General features: G+C 38.1%; 1 protein-coding gene across 1 annotated transcript in view; it reads right to left on the bottom strand.

Annotated features, from left to right (window-relative positions):
* The window catches only part of fcho1 (FCH and mu domain containing endocytic adaptor 1), a 53,502-nt gene that overhangs the window by 15,558 nt on the left and 14,777 nt on the right, over positions 1–23,167 (bottom strand). The window contains exons 3-12 of the mRNA XM_054602066.1: positions 11,793–11,884; positions 7,881–7,955; positions 6,852–6,993; positions 6,417–6,569; positions 5,101–5,205; positions 3,001–3,099; positions 2,373–2,469; positions 2,016–2,133; positions 1,855–1,879; positions 173–233 (exon numbers count right to left, since the gene is read on the bottom strand). Of these exons, the coding sequence (XP_054458041.1) occupies positions 173–233; positions 1,855–1,879; positions 2,016–2,133; positions 2,373–2,469; positions 3,001–3,099; positions 5,101–5,205; positions 6,417–6,569; positions 6,852–6,993; positions 7,881–7,955; positions 11,793–11,884 (967 nt within the window). The remainder of the gene's footprint in view (positions 1–172; positions 234–1,854; positions 1,880–2,015; positions 2,134–2,372; positions 2,470–3,000; positions 3,100–5,100; positions 5,206–6,416; positions 6,570–6,851; positions 6,994–7,880; positions 7,956–11,792; positions 11,885–23,167) is intronic.

Raw genomic sequence — 23,167 nt, 5'->3', positions numbered from 1 at the left:
ACACCCTTTTGTAATTGTTCTCACAATGTGGCACCAAACATCTGTTGACACTAACATGGTTCACCTAAAACAAAGAATGATTATAAACAATCATTAATCAAAGAAGGAAATGTTAAACAGTTTAAATATTATATTGTTTTGAAACACATGTAAGCAGAAAAAAAAAGGATATCATTGTGTGTGCTGTCAGCTCGGATGACAAATCCCTCATCATCTACTTCAAGGGGTGAATTCTATATGAAAGAGAAAAACACACACACACACACACACACACACACACACACACACACACACACACACACACACACACACACACACACACACACACACACACACACACACACACACACACACACACACACACACGAGAAAGAGAAGAAGTCAGACACCAGCTGGCTCAGCAACACAGGGACAAATGGCACTTCATTCTCATATCGGACACACAGAAGTGCTTTGTCACAATGGTCGACTCAGCACTGCAGACTACATGTACCACTGAGAGCTTTCTATCAGAGTGTGTGAGAGAATAAACAGACACTACCAATGCTGATGGTTCGAGCCTGTAACTAAGTTCTTCTAGCAACAGGTCAAACAAAGCTGTGTGCTAAAGATACAGGTGTGCCTTTAGTTTGATTTAAATCATTTGGATGTCTGAATACACGTCAGCTGCAGTCATACGATATTCAAAATAAGACATGAGGGACGCCTGTTTTACAGTCCGGACAACGTGGGAGCAGTTATTTTTAGACAGAGTGTGGACACATACAGATGGTGTTCGATGAGATCCGATTTCAGTAAACAGATCTCAGTAGGTCAAGTTCACATGACAAGTGTAACTGTAGCCATTGATAATAAAAAATTGATTTATGAATACTCAGAACAGGTAAGTTTTTTCATACTGGAGTGATTAGACTCACTGGAATCTGCATCTCCTCTCAGCTTTACAAAGCTTTATAACGAGTTTGATCTGACCTGTGTAGGGCAACGATATGTCAGCGTTGTTTGTCAGTGGGCTTGGGTTGGAGTTCTTCTTGAAATCAGCTTCAAGTAGAAAAGACTTCACTTTGCCCTAAATTCCTGTCTTTCTTTTATCAAGCTACTTATTCATGTTTTTGGCATTTGCCACTTATTCGTTAAAACAGCCAAAGAGAGACAGGGAATCGGGAAAGGGAGGGGAGCAGCACTCCAGGTTTCCCCCAAAAAATATATTTTTGGGGAAAACACAATTAGCACACCATTATGATCTAAAGGCAGAAGACTCGCTTGTTTTTTCAGTTAACTTGCTAGTTACATTGCAGACTTTTCTTTCAGTAATAACTTTAATAACATTGAACTTAGAAGGTGAATGGGCCGTGTCAGTGTGTATACATTTTTATGCAACATGTTTTAAAGTGACCTCTGCTAACATCACTTGTTCCTCTCATGCTAAAGTCAGAAACGTATTGCCCTTGCAAACAGTTGCTCTGTGATCTTCTGTTTACTCTCCTCCTACACATCAGTCTGTTAGAAGGCCGTGTCCAAAGCCCGTTCACACACACACATACACAATCACACTGCCAAAGCATCTCAAAAACCTTTTCTCAGAAGTACCGGAATAAACCTGGGAAACCCCACACCGTCAGTCAAGTCATCATGACACACACGCACAATTTCCCGCTCAACTTGTACATGATTTTCTTTCCACCCCACTCCAACCCCAAAAAACAAACACACACTCTTGTCACTATGCAGAAGTTCTATCAAACACATTTGTCTGCAGGGATTACTGCAGCTTTAGGAGTCAGACAGGAATGATAATTGAGTCAACGGTTTAGAAGCTGCAGTGTTTTAGTGTGAGTTATAACTGATACTCACCGGTGTCTCCGTCACAGCCGAGTCTCTGCAAAAACACCATAAAAACACATGTATTTTGTTTTCATTGATCAGTAATTACTCAAACTGTAGCCAGTAACAAAGGAAGAATATTTAGATTAAATAGTCAGAAGATCAGTGTGTGTGTTTGTGCGCACACTCACGTAGAGTCCGGCTCCTTGTCTCTCTTGCCGAGGCCGGGGATCCTGAAGGCTTTTGCTCGACTCTTCTTCCCACCTTCTGGTGCCAAAGCTGTCATGTACTCCTCAAAACTAACCACAGCTGCAGATGGCAGGCAGTTTGATAAAAAATAAATAAAAAACACACCGATATATGCATGTAGTTAAACCATTCACTCACTGTTTTGTGTCACTATGAATTATTCCGCCTCCACAATTCTGTTTTCAATTTTGGTGTATTCATATTTCTATTGTTATGTAAGCTGCTGATTTAAGTTGTGTGTTTATTTTACTCCTACTGTAAACAAATAGAAAAATTCATCCTGGTGAGATGAGCTGTACCTGGCCTGTCTTTGCCCGTGCCCTTCTGCTCCGCAAATTTCTGGATGAGGTTATCGGTGCCGATGTTTTCCACATTCTGCTTGAATTCCTCGTGGACCTGGAGCAGAGCAGAATGAGTATTTGGTTCTTAACAAAACTTTTAACATCAGAAAAGGTGACATGAAAATTGTGTGATAATGCTGTCTAATCTCTATGGGACTACTACTACCACTGCTACTACTACTACTAATAATCTTATAATTTATTGTTTGTTTGTTTGTTTTCATTGAGTCCAAGAGGATCTAACAATGCATCTAGCGTAATGTATGATTCTTGAAACAGGCCATTTGATCTACTGTGAACATTAGCATGAAAAAGTTGTGCTGCATGTGAAGTGTTGAGCTGGACATTAAACTGAAATGCTGCTGATTGTGTTGACAGAAAAAAAAATGTTGGCAATGACAGTACATGATTCAGTGGACACAAGAGTTCCTTGGGTCCTAAACTATGACACACTGAGTGGTATGTTATCCTTTATACTTTAATTTCAATATGAAAAAAAGGTTTTATAAATATATATAGTTTAAAGAAAAAGACATGCCTGTGGTGGAGAGTAATGCTGCATGGTTCAGTGTCCGCTACATCATACCTGTCCCACTTGAACATGGGTGTCCTCTATGGAGTGGGAGTAGCCTTTGATCAGCTGTTTCATCTGCCGCAGGTGGGTCTCCTCTATTTCCTGAAATTTCTGCTCGCACACAAACACACACCATGGTGAGGAAAATCCCCCAAAACGTCCCAATGTGAAATCTCAGAACTCCACTGTGGTTTAAGTTTGTTCATGGTTCTAATTCAGCCAACTCATTAGTCGCTGTCTGGTTCAGGGGAATTGTCTTGATATAATGCCAGTGGCTTTTATTCAAGAAGAGAGTTTGATTTGTCTAATGCAAGTTCGACAATCTAACCGAAATATAGACTGTGACTTACATTACATTTTACATTACATTACAGTCATTTAGCAGACGCTTTTATCCAAAGCGACTTACAGGAAGTGTATTCAACATAGGTATTCAAGAGAACTACTAGTCACCAGAAGTCATAAGTGCATCTCCTTTCTTAAACAAGCATCTAAAAGCATAAACCAGAGCAAAAGTATAGTGCAGAGGCAAATTACTACGAAAACAATAATTGCAACAGACTAATACGAATATAACAAGTGCTACAAACTACTACGAATAGGATAAGTGCAGTAAACGAATACGAATTCAATAAGTGCAGCGAACTGATACGAATACAGTAAGTGCAACAACTAATACGAATGCAATAAGTGCTACGAGGAAGATTCAGGGTAGTACTTCATGAAGAGGTGAGTTTTCAGCCTGCGCCGTATAGAGCTCCTTTATTTTAAAGGCTCCTTTATTTTAAAGGAGCTCTATACAGAATTTAGAGCATATCATTTGTATTATTGTATTTGACCTTAGGTTTAATTGTATTTACTATGGGGACTATGGTGCAAAATAATCTGTATGTGTTCATGTTAACTTTCACCATTGGAGTTAAGAGACTCAGGACCTGCTGCTAGTCTCATAAAGGGGCGGAGCTGTGGTTAAACACCTGACTCATCTAATAAACAAAGATGGAGAGAGGCCTTCAAGAATTTGTTTCAATTGGGCAAATTTAATTGTTCTTCATGCTGGCTAGTCTCAGCCACGTTTCATGTTGTCCGGAGACGAAGACAGCCATCGCACGTTATGGGAATATTCGGGAAGACGCCGACAGCAGAAAGAGCTTGTTGGTTAAATGTTTGCTGCATCACAATATTTGGCAAAGCTGTTTCCATAATGTATTTAGGGCATCAATTCTTTTTAACACGGGCAAAAACCACCTCTAGCAACATAAATACTTTTTTAGGTAACAGGATTTATCAAATTTCGCCGTTTCCACACAGCTTTTCTCATGCATTACTTAAAAAAAGATGAATGGAAACAGACTAATGAGCCACCTGTCGATCTGTGTGAATTCATGTCTGCAGGTCTCTTGGTTCGTTTGTAAAGAGCCAGTATGAATACAACTGGACCACAATGTGTCTTTTATCTTCCCTTGATCCAGGCCAAATGAATAAAGCTTCAGGCATGAAAGCAGCCTTTATAGAATTTATATTGTGATCCCCTCTAGTTTTATGCTTGATAAAAGAAGAATCTTAATCTCTTATTTACTTATCTGTTCTTCATTTGGTTTACCGCCACTTCCTCTTTGATCTTTAGACAGGTTTCTCTATCAGGAACAACATACCCCTTTATACCAATGACCAAATCTTCCCCCTCAAAGCTATAACAAGAAATAATTGGACACAAAGATTTCAGTCATCATTTCAAATGTAAAACACAGACCCACACATTTGGGTTTGTTGAAGATCTCCATGGAAACAGCAGTAGTAACCATGGAAGTGTGGAGGCAGTGATTAAAGGTAATGAACGAGGGTCAGGATGTGCATGCGTGTGCGAGTGGGCGGGTGTTTAGGAGTCGGGGGTTGAGGTTTTCATTTTCGAGGAAGACATGATAAGAGAATAAATGAAAGGATAAGATGGAGTTCTTGTGTGGTGGGAGGTTACAGAGAGGGTGAGTCAGGGAGATAAAGAGAAAGATAAAGCCCAAGAGAAGAATAAATAAATAAAAAACACCACATCAGAGGGTGGGAGAGAGACAGAGAAAGAAAGTGGCCCTCAGCCCAGCTGGAGTCGGAGCTGACCTGGGAGGACTCGCTCATCTTCTGCTCAAACTCTCCACCCACGCGGTTGTACTTCTCAATGCTCAACGCAAATGACTCAGCCGCTTTCTTAGACTTCAGCTCCGCCTAGTGAGAAAGAAAAGGAAAATGATGGCCTTTGGCTACAAACTCTCATTCACAATCTTGAAATAAATATGAATACCTCAGTGAGTGAATGAGAACAATTTCTACCCCATGACTACAACTACTCCATTCAGTATTCAGTCTGAACCTTTAAAACAAGAACAGCAATTTGTTCACAGGGCAGACGTCTAGAGCAGAGCAGTTAGAAAATGTTTTCCATAATTGTCAAGATTAATTAACTAATTTAACCTCTATATAACAAACACTCTTGTCACATAAGTGGAAAACAAGAGACAAGCGTGTAATGGATTTTAGGGTCACAAGACAAACAATAATAATACGAAATCCCAGAGTTAAGGAACAGTGAGGCGGGACACTGAATCTGACAAGTCCCAGTTCCGATCCAGCTGTCCAGAAGATGTACTGAGAGAGACCCATTAAGTAGCTCTGGAGTGGAATACACTTTTATTACACATTTACAAAAAGCTGTATTTTTTGATTTATGCTTTTTATGAAATTGTGAAATCAAGAAATCATGGTCAAGTGTTTGTTTTGAAACCACGAAATCACTAAATCAACACAAATCAGTTTTCCTGAGGATGCGTTTAAAGAATACTATTTATTATTTATTTAACAAATAATTGAATAATCAGCACACTGGCACTAAGTATATGTTGCATTGCAAAGGAATAACACAGATTTATTATTATGAATAAGGATCAGAATGTAAAATGAGTGACAACAACATGACATTCATACTCCATCTGCTGAGACAGTTAGAATTGTCTGCGTCACAAAGACTAAAGACAGAACAATGTGAACAAAAGACTATTATATTCTTGAGTGCAAACCAGTTGACCTTCAGTTGGGCTCTGCGACATTTTGCTGATTGAAACACGCAAAGTAAAAGAGAGTGATCACTACTGTTTTCTTAAGACTTTTAAGCCCGGGATTTGTCCCGTGTAAATGCGACATGGTTTTTGGAAAGAGATGCTGCTGCTCAATTTAACTCACTTTCATTGTATCGGGAAGAAGGCAGATATCTTAAAACCTGAGCTAATGAAAGAAAAACTATCCGCATGGCTTAACAAAATAACAGGCAAAGGTTTTTTCCCCAATTTATGTGAAACAACCCTCTATTCAAAGGACACTGATAAGCTTTTATTGTGTTGAAAATATGAAAACAATCTTGAATAGAGAAATGTGTGGCTTACTTTCTCCAGTTCTTTCTGTGGAGCTCCCTCCTTCCTGAGCCGGTCCAGCTCCAGACACTTGCCGTGGTAACCCTCCTTTGACTTCTGAAGGTGGCCGCTCTGAACCTGCAGGGCCTGAACCGCCTCCACTGTTCCCACCATCTCCTCCTTTGTCTGGGTGACACGCACACACACACACAAAAAAAGACAACGCATGAAGGTGCTGAACAGATCATCACAGTACTTTAAGGGGACACGCACAGATTATCATGAAGGGAGAAGACAGTAATAGGATTTTCTATGAGATAAATTAGATCAGGACGACAGAGTCATGATGAAGGGCAAGTAATGAGAAAATCTATCTAAGTCTATGTTCACAGAAACACTCACAGGCACACAAAATCCGCCAGTTTGCGGTCAGGATAAGGGTAAAGCATCCTGATCCCAGGTAAGTACCTTGCGGTGGATTTTGACCTGCTCGTCTCCGTACTTGTTCATGTCCCGGATGAGATCGTTCATCTTCCTCATCAGCTCGAGGTGGCAGAGGGCCAGTTTGTCTGAAGACACCCTGAACACATCCCACATTGGAGCAAAGGTCCTAGGAAATACATACACAAGCATTAAGCACACACAGGAGACTGTTAAAAACTCTCTATTCATTTAAGATTTACTCTAAAACCAACAGTAATATTGAGGACATGTAATGTATTATTTTTTTCCAGATTTTGCTTAGGTGGGGTTGTGGGGGTTTGGTGGCAGCGAAGCAGCAAAGTATCCTCTATCGCACTGACGAGCGAGGTGAGTTAGTTAAACCACTAGGCACCGGAGGTCAGTAAAAACAAGATTTTCTGACGAAGTTAAGATGCCCTTTCAACATTTAACAGTCAAGACTAAATAAGCAACAATCTCATTTTGAAGTAGGTAAAATCATCCATATGTATGATTTATTAAGAGTTTAACATTCAAAAACTCTGCTTCATCAGGAGCATGGGTGTGGACCAATCCACGTCCATTTCAAAACAATGAGAAGAGCCCAAATTAAAATATAATTACAGATATTTCTACAGAGCAATAAAAGAAACCACCTTCAAACTTGGGCAGAGTTTGTGCGTTCATTATGGAGCCCATCATTCAAAGAAGATTAATAAATATATTTTTAGTGCCTTTAATGGCCAAATGCGCTCTTCGATGGTTGCTTTGTGGTCACTTGCAGGATTTCAACTATTCATTACTAGATATATATTTACTATTTTGAAGAAAATCTGTCTTGTATTAAAACAAATAGGCTAAATAGAGAAAATTGCATTATTTTAATCATGAATTTGAACATCTGGTGATGCAGATGGTACTCATTCATATCTCATATGCAGCCATATGACAATTACATGTATAAATACAATAGCAACATTTTTTAACTATAAGCGAAGAGGACCTTCTATTGGGTGAAGTTGCTGTTCTGTCCTGTGTTTACATGGTGGTTCTTACCCAAGTGGACTTCCGTTGCTTGCAATCTTGGACAGTTTGCTCATTGATTTGGAGTAAGTCTCTTCAATAGCAGCACTGCAAACAAACAAACACATACATTATCATTAGCAGAATAACAAATACAATAACTCTAAAAAGGGCCTTAAAATAATGGACACACAACTTTAAACCTGTATAATGCATATATATATATACTAACTTATGTGTGTGTTTGTGTTTATGTGTCTCATAAGATACAAGTCTCTTTCTTTTAATTCCTCTGCTAAAGTTGCCAGTAACTCGACAGGAAGAGTGATGTTGTGTGCATTCTTTAAAATGTAAATTCCTCTTAATAACTTTCAGACTGGTGAATATAATGTACTCCATAACACTTCCTCACAATGCCTCTGCTAATGGGCTCATATGATATGTTCTTTATCTGCATCTTACTTTGTCCCAAACTCTGGGCATCCATCATTAGAGTCAGACGGATAAAGATTAATTTTCATCAGTGTTGGATAATTGTTGAAATGAGCCACATTTAAATGAAGATGGACTTGTTTTGCAAGGCTGGCATAAAACTTTAATAACCATCATCTGTTGACCCTGAAGAGAAAGATGGAAGGAGTATTGCTCCAAATATCCTGAGGGGGAACAGAACAACCTGCTACAGAAAATCATTAACAATAAACAAGAAGTGATGGCGACATTGTTGGAACTCATATTGGATCACAAGAAAGGACAACAAATATTTTTATTTTCAATTATATCCATTGTTTTAAATGTTTTAAAGTTTTGTTATATTTTCTTACTTTTCAATATTGAATTTTTAATCAATTAAGCTTGAAGTGATGTTTTCAAATTCTTTATTTGTCTATATGCAACAAAAGGATACCTGCACAATGACTCCAAACTACATATTTATTCAAAGCAGCTATGATTGATATTATCACTCCAATCTGCAGCTTTTCTCGACCTCACAGCTCATTGTTAAGGAATGGGGCTGCAACTTTACCGTTTTGGTTCACACTTACTGCTAGTGGTGTTTTCTGCCGCATCAGGCAGCTGTTATCAGTAAAATAGCTCCAATAAAAATGTACAATTTCTGCCCAATGCTGAACAGAAAACTCACCCAAAAAAGACAAGCTGATGAACATATTGAAGCATTTACCAGATAAAGAGACAGATATTTTCTCAGGAGTTAATAAAAAATTAAATTCAACAAGTGGACACAAACACAACTTCAGATGAATAATAATGTTGTGTGATAAATGAACTGTTTGCTAACTGACCTGCTTGATACCATATCAACCTAAAAGGGGATGATAAGTCAATGCTGTGTTCACTTGTTTTTTTCTGCTGCCCTGAAGTTGCCAAAAATCTGTTATTGCAGGATTAAATAGACAAAGTTTCAATCCCAATCAGTTGGTTTTGACCTGGGATCAAACCTTGTCTATCTAAATATATTTTTAGGTGGAATCAGTGTGCAGCCACTACTCTAGTTTATTGATTCTCTTTTCCAGTAAACTTACCCAAGTACCTACGTGTGATGGGTGTATAATAACACTCTCTCCACATTCAAAATATTTTTTCTTACAAGCTGCAAATTCTCACTTTTGAGATGCTGGAACCAGCAAACAACTAGGAGTTAACTAGATAAATGTCATTAATTTATTCAAAAATGGTCTTCGAGGACCATACCATTGGCCAATTAATTGCTTTAAGTCTCCAACTAATGATTAAATTCCACATGATTATTTTCTCCAATAATTTATTAATCATTTAGTCTATATCATGTCAGAAAAAATGTGAAAATGTCCATCGATATTTACTAAAGCCCAAAGTGACATCTCCAAATGTCTTGTTTGGTCTGATTAACAGACCTAAATAAATAAGGTTTACTATCATGAAAGAAAGAGAAAAGATGTAACTAGTGAATGTTTGGCCTATTGTCTTGAAAGAAATTACTGAAACAATTCATTGATTACCAAAATAGTTGCAGATTAATTTCCTGTCGGGACACTTGTTAATGGTGCCCCACTAACAAGAAGTAGCAATACATCTCCATTAAACTGAGTAGAAGGGTGACTCACTGTAGTCAATATAACATGCAGTCACTGAGAAACCTTGAGAGTGTGGTTTGGGGTTGTTGTGGTACTTAAACTTGTTTTATATGGTGTCCCGTATCAAAATGAACTTTAAGGCAAGTGGCAAGAGAGAAGATTTATCAAAACAATTGCCTTTCCTCCGTCCTGTGGGATCACACACTATTTTACCAACAGTGGCTCTATTTCATTTCCTGACTGCTGATATGTTGTCTGCTGCTATCCGAGAAGATAAGTGAATTTCCTCCAGCAAGGAATGTGCACAGAGGCTGAATCAATGTCAGGATTATATCTCTGGTCTGACAGAGCGTTGTGTGTGTGTGTGTGTGTGTGTGTGTGTGTGTGTGTGTGTGTGTGTGTGTGTGTGTGTGTGTGTGTGTGTGTGTGTGTGTGTGTGTGTGTGTGTGTTAACTTCCAGCTGGAAGAGCACAAACTTGTGTGGGAACCTCTTTACTACCCTCAATTTACTCACTGATAGGTTCCTAATTAGAGGATATAATATAACAAACTACCCACTTTGAGAGGACAGTTCTAATTAGATAATTGACTTCCCCCCTTAGGTACTGTTTTAAGCCTGTCAAGCTTCCAGTTGTTGCACAGCATTCATGTATTTCACAATGATTATGGTGGCAGGATTTAAAATTTGTAATTCATAATAATATTTAAACAGTCTGTCCTCGGTTTCAGACAGAGGTAAACAAAAGCAGGCTCTTTGTTTCTTGTTGACGTGGATTTTCCGTCAGAAATTGCCATAGATGCTAACAGATCTCATCAGCTGTAGCCAGCTAGCTAATTGATATAATGCAAATGTTCTTAATGAGTTGTGTGATGTCATCTCCGGCTGACTTTTTAAGGTTTTCAGCTGAATCATTTTGAAAAGGTGAATCTTGTTAAAGGGTCTTAAATAAATACACACCTGAAGGCTGCATACATGATAATGTGTTAAAAGATTTAGGCTAAAGCTAACAGGTCCCAGGCAAAAAATAATAATGATCACCTGTTTCTAATCAATTTAGTTCCATCATATTTTTGTTTTGCTGCTTATGTTACATACACACATATTTCCTCACTATGTTTCACTCTTTATTTTACAAGAGAAAAGGCCCATTTCAAGGGCCTTAATAGCCAAGTAGGGGTGTAAGATAATATCATTAGAGTATTGCAATATTATGTTTTGTGATACTGTGTCCATTCTCAAAAACACTGTATACACCGCAAACCCCAAAATGCTAGTTATGAATGTTGTAATCTATCAATAAGTAGTGATATGATGTTGGATGTTACAGGGACTGTGATAATGCAAATGTAGATCCAAATATCACAATATATTGCATCATAATCTACCCCCCAATTTCTACACTCCACATAGTCCTCTGTAAAATAAAATGCAAAAAATAAATAAAAATATTTTTATTTAAACCCAGCATTTGCCAACATGGATAAAATATAAACCTCTGACGTTGAGGGATAATCCATCTTTTCAGGCTTGTGTGTGTGTGTGAGAGTTTGAGAGAAAGTGAGCTCCAAAAGTAGCACAGTAGTGAGGACAAGGGCCAGAGATCAGAGTAGAGAGACTGAAGCTGTTTTAACAAAGAAAAAACGTGTTTTTTTCTCCGACAGGACTATCAAACACCTTGATAGATACAGCGAGAGATGAAATCCAAAACAGGTATTTTATCATCTCTGTGCATTTCACCCAACCTTGCCACAGTTTCTCATCTTTCCATCCAAGTATATATAAAGTTCAAGAATGTGAAATTTCTCCACCCGGATCCCATCACGAGCGCCACATCCCACACAGATATTCACAAATACACACAAACCTTACCTCTCACGGACAAACTCGGCTAGCTCCTTGGTTGCCAGCTGGCCATGCTTCATGTTGTGGTAGAGCACGTCAAAGCCGGCATTTTTCTCCCCCTGCCAAGGGAGAAATATAAAACACACCGTCTGTTAGCACCCAAACGAGGAACATCAAACCAGCACTAGAAAGTTAGAGAGTGATGTCAGTTGGTGCTTCAGTGCAGCAATATCACATTTGTTTAAACTTTGCCTTATTATATTTTTTGCCACTGATGTTCCTCTAAAGACAGTCAGACTCATCCCAGGAAATAAACATTTAGGTCTCTGCAAACATTCATATGAAACCAGCTTTGGATTCTGTTTAGATTTGAAAACCACATTTACATCAATAGACCTTCAAGATGTGTGTCCATCTTTGATATTATATAGCTGATAATGTAATATATGGAAACTAAATATGTCAAGAAAGTTTTACTTAAGATCAAAAATAATGATGTTTTTTTTTCAGAGCTGATCAGAATATATATGAATGCTTGTTTTAAAGAAACCTCTCAAGGCCGTTGTGCTCTGATATGATTTGGCCAGAAAAAGCTGCATAATTATTATTTAACTTTACAGGTTATTTGGCACAGTCTGTGTTACATTTTTCCTCATCACTCGCTGTCACACATCACACAACAATATACAGATTTTAGGTTAAGTAGGTCATCAATACTTGAGGTTACCGTTCCATCATCACTACTTTACAAACACAAACCAAATAAAGTTACATTTCAGTTTCTGTTGAGTTAATTTTTTATGCTCTCTCAATCTCTCTCTCTTGTTCACTCTCTTTTTTCTCTCAGCCTTCTATGGTGTTGTCATTTTACAACTTGATTTCACAGCATATTTATGTGTGGGGAAGGAAGAGTGAAAATAAAGATAAAACATGATTTGTTATTATTTATTAAGAGCTCTACATCATCCTGTGCTTGTGTATTTGTTTCTCCCGGTAGGTGGAGAATGTATTAGTGCAACTGTTGACACAAACAGAGAAACTCATTTTATTCACCAACATTACACACATTGAGTTTTATGACCATCTTTTGAAAACAAATTTGATCATTTAATTTTCGCATATACAACCTATTTATTATTCCGTTTAGAGAGTTGGCTTGTGACTGAGGACAATAAAGACATCTCTCATGTGAAAACCAAAATTGTTTGTCTGAAAATAGTGAATGCTCATAATAAGAAACTGGTGGCCTCTAACATTAAATCAGAAGTGCTCATAAGTATATCATACAATACCAGTTTTGTTTAGATATTGACACTGTTTATCTGTGCTAATATATACTTGACCATCTTGTAGGGAATACAGTCATTTTGGTGATTTTATACAATTAGAAATCTTTCCAATGTTTGGGTCAGCCGTCATATTTATTCAATGCTTGCTTTGTAACTTCTGATGCATTAACATTAACCGGCACTCTAAATGTAAAACGGGACAGTCTAAATGTTGATAAATATCACAAAACCAAAGGACCAATCATGGTCATATCTCATATGCATTTGGCATTTTTGTTGCTTTTGGTTTAACAATGGCTGTTATGAAATTTAGAGGGACAAAACCATGGGGGCCATGTTTTTTTTGCTGATGTTTCACTATTAAGCGAAAAAGAGCAGGACTAAGGCGGCGCTATTACAAATAGAGTGTGTAGTTTCTTCTTGAGCCTCGCCACATTTTTCAGTCGAGAGACAGCCGGGACGTCTGTGCAGACAGAGACACAGACAGCTGCTTCTTAGGACCTAAAAATACCCTGTCGGAGGAGAACAGACCAGTTCCCAGGTACCAGGGGAATGGCTGGAATGCCAAGGGTCACCCAAAACCACACACACACACACACACACACTGACTGACTACCTGCTCAGTGAGCATGCAAAGCAGAGACATAGTCACTGGACTTTAGATTCCCAGCGGTCAGGAAGAGAAACAGGAGCCGTTTCAGACACAACACTTTACAGAAAACACAAAGCGAGCTCAGCCAGTGAAGCATCACTGCTGATATTACATTACATTACATTACATTACAGTCATTTAGCAGACGCTTTTATCCAAAGCGACTTACAGGAAGTGATATCAGCTTCGGTCATCAAATGGTCACTTTCCCTGAGCATTATCTCATAGTGTAAAGATGGGGTAGAAACATTGCCTTCATTCAGTTTTTACTCCTGTGTGCAGATTACACCTGGAATCAGTTGACTAATGAATTAGTCAATAAACTGCTTCAAGCAATAAGGCCATGGTACCTTAAGATCCAGCTTCTCAATTGTGAGGATTTTCTTCTTGTCTTTTACTCATGTGATAAAAAACTGAATATCTTTCAGCTTTGGGTTGTTCTTCAGACAAAACAAGCAATCTGAAAATGTCATATTGGGCGAGTGTGCACACAACTGCCTTTCTGAATCTTGTTTCCATAATAAAAAAGCAAATAACAAGGTTAGGGTAATATTTGCATCTTCTGAGACAAATGTCAAATCTGCTGTTTTCAAAATGTCAGTTCCCCCAAAACACAAAAAGACATTATACATTTTTAATGAAGGATGTTGTGTTATCCTTTGGATTTATTCGGACACTGTTTTCTTTGTTGGAATTTAGTTTTTCAGTGTTGTGAGCACCACAAGTTAATGTCTTTTTTTTTGTAACTCAATGTAAATCACAAAATTAATTAGATTTAAAAATAATGGCTCCTATTTACCATTATGTATAACAAGACGTTTCCCACTGCTTTAAGTTTGATTTACAAGATATTGTTAACCAGAACAACACTAAACACAGCATAAAACAACCAATTTCAGCTGTTTTCTTTGTCGTCAATGTTCAGTCTGATGTTCTCCTCCTCTTAACAAAGGAATAAGGTTTTTTATTATTACATTGTATTTGAATACTTTGACATGAGGATTTTATAAACAATGGGCGTTCTGCAGCAGTATAGTGCTGTTCATCGGCAGGGGCAGTTGGCAGACGCCTTTTGTTGAAACTCCACCCTTCCACAGAAAGGTGAGCTGACAGTCTAAGCCCTTAACACACACACACACACACACACACACACACACACACACACACACACACACACACACACACACACACACACACACACACACACACACACACACACACACACACACACACACACACACACACACACACACACACACACACACACACACACACACACACACACACACACACACACAGCACCTGTCCACCACTGCTACCAGGCTAGGCTGTAGGCTGTATGTCCACAGATCAAAGAATATTTTAGTGCTTTAATGGTTTTGCAAACAGTATTTGATAACGATGAGTCAGTAAGAAGTCATGTGGAATATTTGAACACGCAAATAAGAGCAGTCTATGCTCTGAGCGATATGCTGTAACTTTATTGCAGCAGCATTTGAGCTGCTTAGCATATTATATCAACCTTTGCAAATGCCCTTATATTTACTTATGATCTTGTCAGGAAAACTGCTAACAAAGACTCTTTCATTATCATCATCATGACTTCACATGAAGTAGTTTCTAATTGTCGGCATCACATTACCCTTTTAGGCCACGGTCAAGTTTCTGGTTTTGACACCACCGAAGCTGCTAGTATATGTCATCAGAAGTGTTTGTCAGGTCCAACATTCTCACCATCTATTTTGATTTATTTGTTACACGTCTATTTCTGTCACTTTCCTGTGTACAACCAAGTGCAAAATTATGATTAGAGACTGTGAGCTGTTATTTTCACCATATGTAAACAATATCACACCACCCTTCTCACTAACAGACGGCTTGGCTTTTCACCATCCCTCTAGTGTGTCCCTTTGGTTCGAATATAAACACTTTTGATTTCCAACTGAATCAACACATTGTATGAACCACTTCTCGTACAAACCATCCCTAAACAGCAGCATATTTCAGGGAGAAACATATTGTTGAGGTAGAGAAATTCCCACAACTCCTGTCATTCTGTCGTAAACAATTTCAGATTGGTCAATTATCGGGCATGTTGGCTGAGAAGTGTTGGCTGAGAATAACAATATTCAATGCTCGCTCAGTTGTTTTTTTTGTTCTGAACTATGTGATCCATGGCATTTGCTGATGGTGCCACTACTCTCACATGACTTGCATCATTCATTTTCTTCCCTGAAATAAATATAACTATCACTTACTGACTATGATCTCTGCTGCTGTAAACACTCTAGAGCACCAAATGTTTATCACTCTGCAGCTGAAAAAAGCCTCCAACAAATGCACGATTTATTCCAGTTTTGGTCATATTTGCTGAAGATTACAGCCCCCAGCTGATAATGATAATGTTTTTATATATTTGTGACATGGTTTTACAGATTTGTGTGTTCAGTTGTAATAAATGGTTCCACAGACTTTGTTGGAAATTCAGAAAGTATAGAATTACACATCTTTAGAATAACAGCCTTCCTATTCTTTAAACATCAATGACTATGCTGGTTATAGATGAATGAATGCCTCATATTAAAATATAGCTCAACCAGCTTTTATAATAAGGCTCATTGTATGGGAACACCTGTCTCAGACTGGCAGGTGCAACAAAAATGAAATGATCACAAGTCCTTCTTCTCTCTTCTCAGATACAAAACTACATTCCTGCATGTTTAAGTGTGCATGTTCCTGATTGTGCAGACATCTACGAGTCAGTACTTGTGGATGTTGAGTCATGCCAAGCAATCTGATGGCACGCAACATGAGAGCGGCCAATCCACAGAGGGTCTTCTTCAAGTGTTCTCAAGTGCTTTAATATATTCCTTAAGCCTTCAGTGAATAGGAATGCTTCATGTCTGATGTATGCAGGCCCCCTCTTCTCTCCCCTCTTGGTGATCTCTTTTTCATCAATTAAGTTGACCGTTTTGTTCATGCATGGATGGAGTCTATTACCATAACAATGAGGGGAATGATGGGAGAAGAGAGGAGTGGAGGGGGGTGCACGGGGACGTGTAAAATCTGTACAGGGGCAACATTCTCATGAAGACTTCTGAAGACGACTGAGAGGCTGTAGGGGATCTGTTGAAATTTGTTAAGGGGGATGGTAAGTAGCAGGGAAATTATCATTTTATCTCAGTAAATCAAACGCCAACATTGCTCTGTTAAGAGGTTAGGACCCCTGGTTTTCCCTCACTTCCTCAAATAGTTTATTATAAGGTGGTCAGAGCTATTCAAATCTTTGAGCTTTGGGTGTGCTGATCTTCAATCTCAATCTCAAATAAAATCAAAAGACATTTGGACAGCTAGGTTCAGCCAAGGGTCAGGTCTTTTAGGACACTGCAAGCATTCTAGGCTTATGTGTGCTGTGGAGACACAGGCCTAAATATTTACCATTCTTTGGTAAAGAATAAACGTTTATTATTTATATTTCTGCAAAAAAAAAACTAAAATCAAATAAACACCTCTTGATTAAGAAACCAAGACTTACGTTTGAATTAATTTTGCTCTAGCTTCAGTGCAAAGTTGGCCACTGACAAATTGGACACTATATGTCTGATCAGTCAATGAGGCCTTCTGTTTAGCCATCGGTTAGTTAAAGACGTGCTGTCTCCATATTGTGACCTGCTGCTCTCAAAATCATGCAAAATGCTGAACAAAGGAATAGATAGAAAAGTATAACCGGGATTTTATAATTTGTCCATGCAAAGCCACTGTGTTGTTTTGCAACAACAATGTTATTTGAAAATAATAAAAGCCAAATGTCAGTTGTGTCTAAGATGCAGTTTTATTTTTGTTAGAAAATTATAAGAAAAAAAAAGTATGGGACAATGAAAAAAATGCGTACTGTGTGATTCTGAAAAAGTGGGTTTATATTTCACCAGTAATGCTTATTGGACCTTAGGTGAAGTGGAATTTGTATTTATATTGTTTTATCTAAAGTCATTTTCCAAATCATGCCTAAAAGTTTAGCTGCAGCTCAATGAAGGAGCATTTCTTGTTTTCATAACAAGCTTAATAATTTGCATCAAAGGCCACATTTGGCCAACAAGCCACCATTTGTTGATCGTCAGCATCAACTTGCTGCTCAAAGAAGGTCTCAGAGGTTCAGCATTGCTGTTATAAAGGGTAACGTGCTCCATGTCATAAGGCAAGGGTTCTCAAAGCTTAACTGTAGGGTCGTGTAAAAAGAGCCTAAACTCTCCAAAGATGTATGCTGCTATTGTACAGCATTTTTGGCATACAATATTTTAGATAAATGATCAAAAGTGCTTACTTTACTATACTATTTGAGAGAAATTACACAATTTTCCACCTCAATGTGTGTGTGTGTGTGTGTGTGTGTGTGTGTGTGTGTGTGTGTGTGTGTGTGTGTGTGTGTGTGTGTGTGTGTGTGTGTGTGTGTGTGTGTGTGTGTGTGTGTGTGAGTGCCTATGTGTTTAATGCCTCTCCAGAGTTTTATCTTTCTAACTGTTCTCACTTGATTCTAATTAGACACCTAATCTTCAGACTTCCTCTCAGGCTTGAACGAAACTAACTACAGTCGGTGAGTAAACCTGGGCTGAGGTGAACTCGGTGCTGGGGGCCTGCTTCCTACAACAAATAAAATATATTTTATCTGCATGTTTGCCTAAATATGTGTGAGTGAGGAACTGGAAGGAGACAATGGATCTCAGCTGAAGATTTCTCAATAACTAAATGTGCTGTAATGCAACAAACTTTCATCCACAAAAAAATGGTTCACAGCAACCAAAACTGGCTCAGTTAAACTGAAACTTAAGGTCACGAAGGTCCTTTTGACCCCAACATCAGCCCACAATATTGCTTTCCTTATTGTCTTCAGAACACAATGGGAATTTGCTTTCAAATAGACTGAATTATAGATGATTGACACTCAGCATGAACCCCTCCTACAGCTGACTGGATGAGGACAATACTCACTGAGATGTCTGAATTTTGTTTACAGAAAAATCTAATTTCTCATAAAATATCCACAAAATTTTAAATACATTATCAGCCATGCATAAATGGAAAAAACACAAATCTTACTACAAAAAAAGAATGCTCTAAAAGGGGTGCTGTGAGTACAACAAACAGACTGTGATAGAAAACCTTTACCTGATGGATTTGGACAGTATGTACCTTCTAATTCTGAGAACACACACAAAGCGAGGTGTAGACCAGGGTGAAACAAGCATAAATATATATCCGAATCAAATTAGGAAACAGTTGGCAGATCTCCTTTCCCACATCCTGAGGAAATGACCGTTGGATATTCAAGAAAACTTGCACAACCTGTAAACACAACAGTATGTGCACCAGTAAATCAACTGACTGATAATAATTTACACATTAATGCATCAATAATTGTAATTTAATAATGTGACGTACATTATTCTGAAATGGGTCATTCTGCATGATGACTACTTTTACTTGTGGTACTTTAAGTAAATGTTAATGTAAAGTAAAATTTTAAATGCAAGACTTGTATTAGAGTATTTCTACAGTGTGTACTGTGTGCTACTTTTACTTAGGTAAAATATCAGAGTACTTATTCCATCACTGCCCAGTCCCAGAGGAAAACGTTGCTTCATCTAGACTTCTGTTTTTTTTCTTTGATGATTTATTTCTTCTAATTTCGAAATATGTGTGACCAGGAAAGTGAAGTGTTGCTCAGCTTGGCTCCGGCTTTACGTTACAGTGCTTCATTCTCTGGCAGAGCAGTGTCTTTAGTTCTGGCTATTTGTCAAAACTGCCCTAACAGTCTGTCTGTGACTGGATCAAGTGTCTGAGGATATTCCTGCTGGGTAACATGGCTCTTCAGTCAGATGAAATTTAGGTACTGAGCAGAACAAAAGAGAAAAGACAATTATGCTTCTTGGGGCTGCACAAATGTGTGTGACTTTTTTCTGTGTCCATTTCAGGTGTGCAATAAATATTGAAATATAACTAGAAGTAACGCCTTCTGGTTGTTGCCGTTTACGTCCTGTCCAAAATGGTGTGACTTGATCATTTTATAATGTTAGACATTTGTGTTAAATTGTCAAAATTAGCATATTTTTGAGTTGTGGCCAAAATCGTGTTTTGTGAGGTCACAGTGACCTTTGACCACCAAAGGAAGAACCAAAACATGATGCCTCCAGCTCCGGCTGTCCCCGTGGAGTCATAAAAACTTTGCATTTAGTCATGAAATTTGTTTGTACTTTACTGGTTTTAAACATCACCCTATATACCTTAAATTATTTTTATTTTGTTATTCTTATGAAGTTGCAGTAGGGCCAAAATTTTCACAGGTCAATTTACTTTTTGTCACAGCAACTTTTGACAAGCTGCGAATGGATCAAAATACAGATTACATATGATCCAGCTCTGTATGCCACACAATGTAGCTGCAATATATCAGGCCGCTGTCAAAAGTTAATCTGAAAACATTCCACCCCTGCATAAGACATCATATCACCGAGACATCGAGCAAGCCGACTGCTGTGAGTTTCGCTGACTCACAGAAACTTTTTCTCGCTGACTGGGCAGGTCGAGCAGCACAAACAGTCCCACAGCAGAGAGGTGTCAATAACATCAGGAGCAGGTAGCAGCAACCCGTCATCATTGATGGATTTAGACTAATTTGCTGTGTTGGCCTGTCTGAGAAATTCACCTCAGCTGGTCTAAGAGGCTTTTATTTTGCCTGCTGTGTTTCAGAGGAGGAGGTAGAGGCTAAATGAATGGTTCCTGAAGCGATTCACCAATCTTCTGTCATGGTCGCTGATCATTTCACTGATATTGATATTAAAATAATATAGTTTATTTCCAGAAAATGTAAGTAACGTAGTTACATTGTAGATCAAACAAACACATGAAATCCAGCTGATCAAATTAATTAAATATTTTAAAAGGTAATTCATCACATTTTGTAAAATCTCTCATGGTTGACAAATTGTCACTAACTCCGACTTGTTCACAATCATTTTGTGCTGAGAGTATCCGATTTCACTTGTTATACACCCCATTTACTGCTACGCACATAGGGATATGAACACAAATAGAGTAACTCTTTTACTGATTTCTATCTTGGTTCTTAATCCAACTATGCAAGGAACAGATCCACGAGGAACGATTGAGAAAAAAGGAAAAAGGGTGGCGGTTAAGAACAGAGGATTGGTGGTGAGAAACAGAAGATGCAGAGGCAAGAGAGGGAGGGACACTTGGGAAGGAGAAAAAAAGTTTCCTACTGTGTGTTTAATAAAAACACACTGGCCGTTGTTTGTGTGTGTTTCTATGCCGACACTGTTGTATCCGCTGGCAAAGAAAAGAGATGTTTCTAAGAAGTAAATAAATAGAAAACAATACTGTAAACTGTACTGCCTCAAAGCAGAACAGCTTGCTGACCTGTACTGTTATTATTTAAAATAGTTTATTTAAATCCCCAGAGATATCATGCAGACTCATAACAAGGCCATATTATGGTCTATTTACCACTACAGAGAGAGAATACACAGTCTGCACTGAGAGGAGAGATGGGAATATTGTTAAAGATCCATCTACAGGTCCCCTTAATAATGAATACAAGCATTTTTCAGTTGTGACGTTCATTTCCTACTACTGCTACTGTAGTGAAACTATTCAGGCTCAAAAGGCACAATGGAGTCCCAACTGAAAATAATCAAGTATTCCCTCTTATTTAAAGCAAAATGATCATCAAAAAAAATCTCATTTTATTTCTGTGGATGAGTGAGCTTCATGTTCATGGGGACCATTGTGCCATCCCTGATAGATAGATAGATAGAGATATATATATATATATATATATATATATATATATATATATATAGATATATATATAGATATATATATATATATATATATATATATATATCAGGACGGACAAAGATTTTTGAAAAAACATTTTGCTGTCTCTTTATAAAGTTTAGATGCCTCAACATACTAAAGTTGCAGTTTAAATAACATGATGGTACAAGTATTGTATACTTTCTTGTTTTAAATGGTTAAGTATTGTTGTAAGTATGAATGATTGTTAACCAACTGCAAAACCTGATACAGATTAGTTCATAGAATGGAGTATGAAATTGGGACAAAGCATTTGTAATTCTAGGTGGGATCATCATCTTTGGTTGCCAAAATAAGTGCATGATAAAACTAAATCAACAGTACTCTGCAGAATACTGATACATAAATGACATAACTAGAAACAGGGCCAAATCCTCAGGACATATCTGAGTTGTGGGCCGCCCGCTAGTGACCTTATTTTATATTTGTTGTAAAAATAGCTTGTTTGCATTGTGTATACTGTATGTCCTATTGGGTTTAATGACTCAACACAACCAGTTCAAATACTGCTGGGACAATGATAAGACTGACCATAACGTTTCTGTTTTTGTCACTGAGCTCATGTGAGACACATTCTAATAGGGTAGGGTTTTGTTTTATTTTTGTTTTGCTCAAACCATTCAGTAGCAAGTGACCAATTTGTCTCGGCAACAGCAGTTTCAGTCGACACAGAATATGAGTCGCGTTTGCTAAAAGCAGTTGACCTAGTCAATTTAAGAGTTCTCATGTCTGTATGTCGGCAAACAAAAACTTGTTCAGCTCCATCAATCCAATCCACATTCTCACGCCATTTTTGAGACCATTCTTCTGTCTACGTTATCAACGACATTTGAATGGCTGAACAAATCCGACTCAGAGGTACAAAATCAGGCGAACAGCCAGTCAAATTACCCCACAGTAAACTTCAGGCCTTTGGAAGCCATAAAAGTCTGGGGCCCTGGACACTGCTTTAATAGTTGGTTATCCCTTCTTGAGGCGAACTATTTTAAGCAACAGAGACAACAGCAGTAAGTATTACGGAGCCTTCCAAAAGACAGTTCCCATTATGAAAAAGAAGAAACCAACTATTTACGTCATCTCTTACAAGGAAATTCTGATGTGTTGCATAAAATCTGTCATAATATGAAAAATCTAAATTCCAAGAACCACTAAGCCGCATCAATCCTTTAAGAAATTATATTCCCAAGACTTAATGGTGCCTTAAATTACTAAGGATGCACTTAATTACAGCCGGTGGTCCCCCTGTGGGCCATGACCACAGCTCTTATGTAGTTAATGGGGAAGGACAGCGTGCTTTGAATGAGGAGGCTTTGTGAGCGGCTGTGAATGTTCTTGAGCCAAACAAGACGAGGCTCTGTGTGTGCGACTCGTTCCCGAGTGGCTGTGTTGTCTAATTATCTGAAGGGTTGATTTGTATTACACAGCTATTTGTGTCTGAAGGCATGCTGGGTGGGGAATGCAGTTATTAATATGTAAAACAATGCAGGCACACAAATCACACATATTAGACTTAAATGACCAAGAAAATGTAGCTGTATTTCAGGGGTAAGAATTTTGACAAAACATTAAAT

This window comes from Anoplopoma fimbria, chromosome 8 (genome assembly GCF_027596085.1).
Source record: "Anoplopoma fimbria isolate UVic2021 breed Golden Eagle Sablefish chromosome 8, Afim_UVic_2022, whole genome shotgun sequence".
NCBI classification, from domain to species: Eukaryota; Metazoa; Chordata; class Actinopteri; order Perciformes; family Anoplopomatidae; genus Anoplopoma; species Anoplopoma fimbria.
Note: the sequence above shows the minus strand (reverse complement) of the source record. Positions and strands in the feature narration are given on the sequence as shown.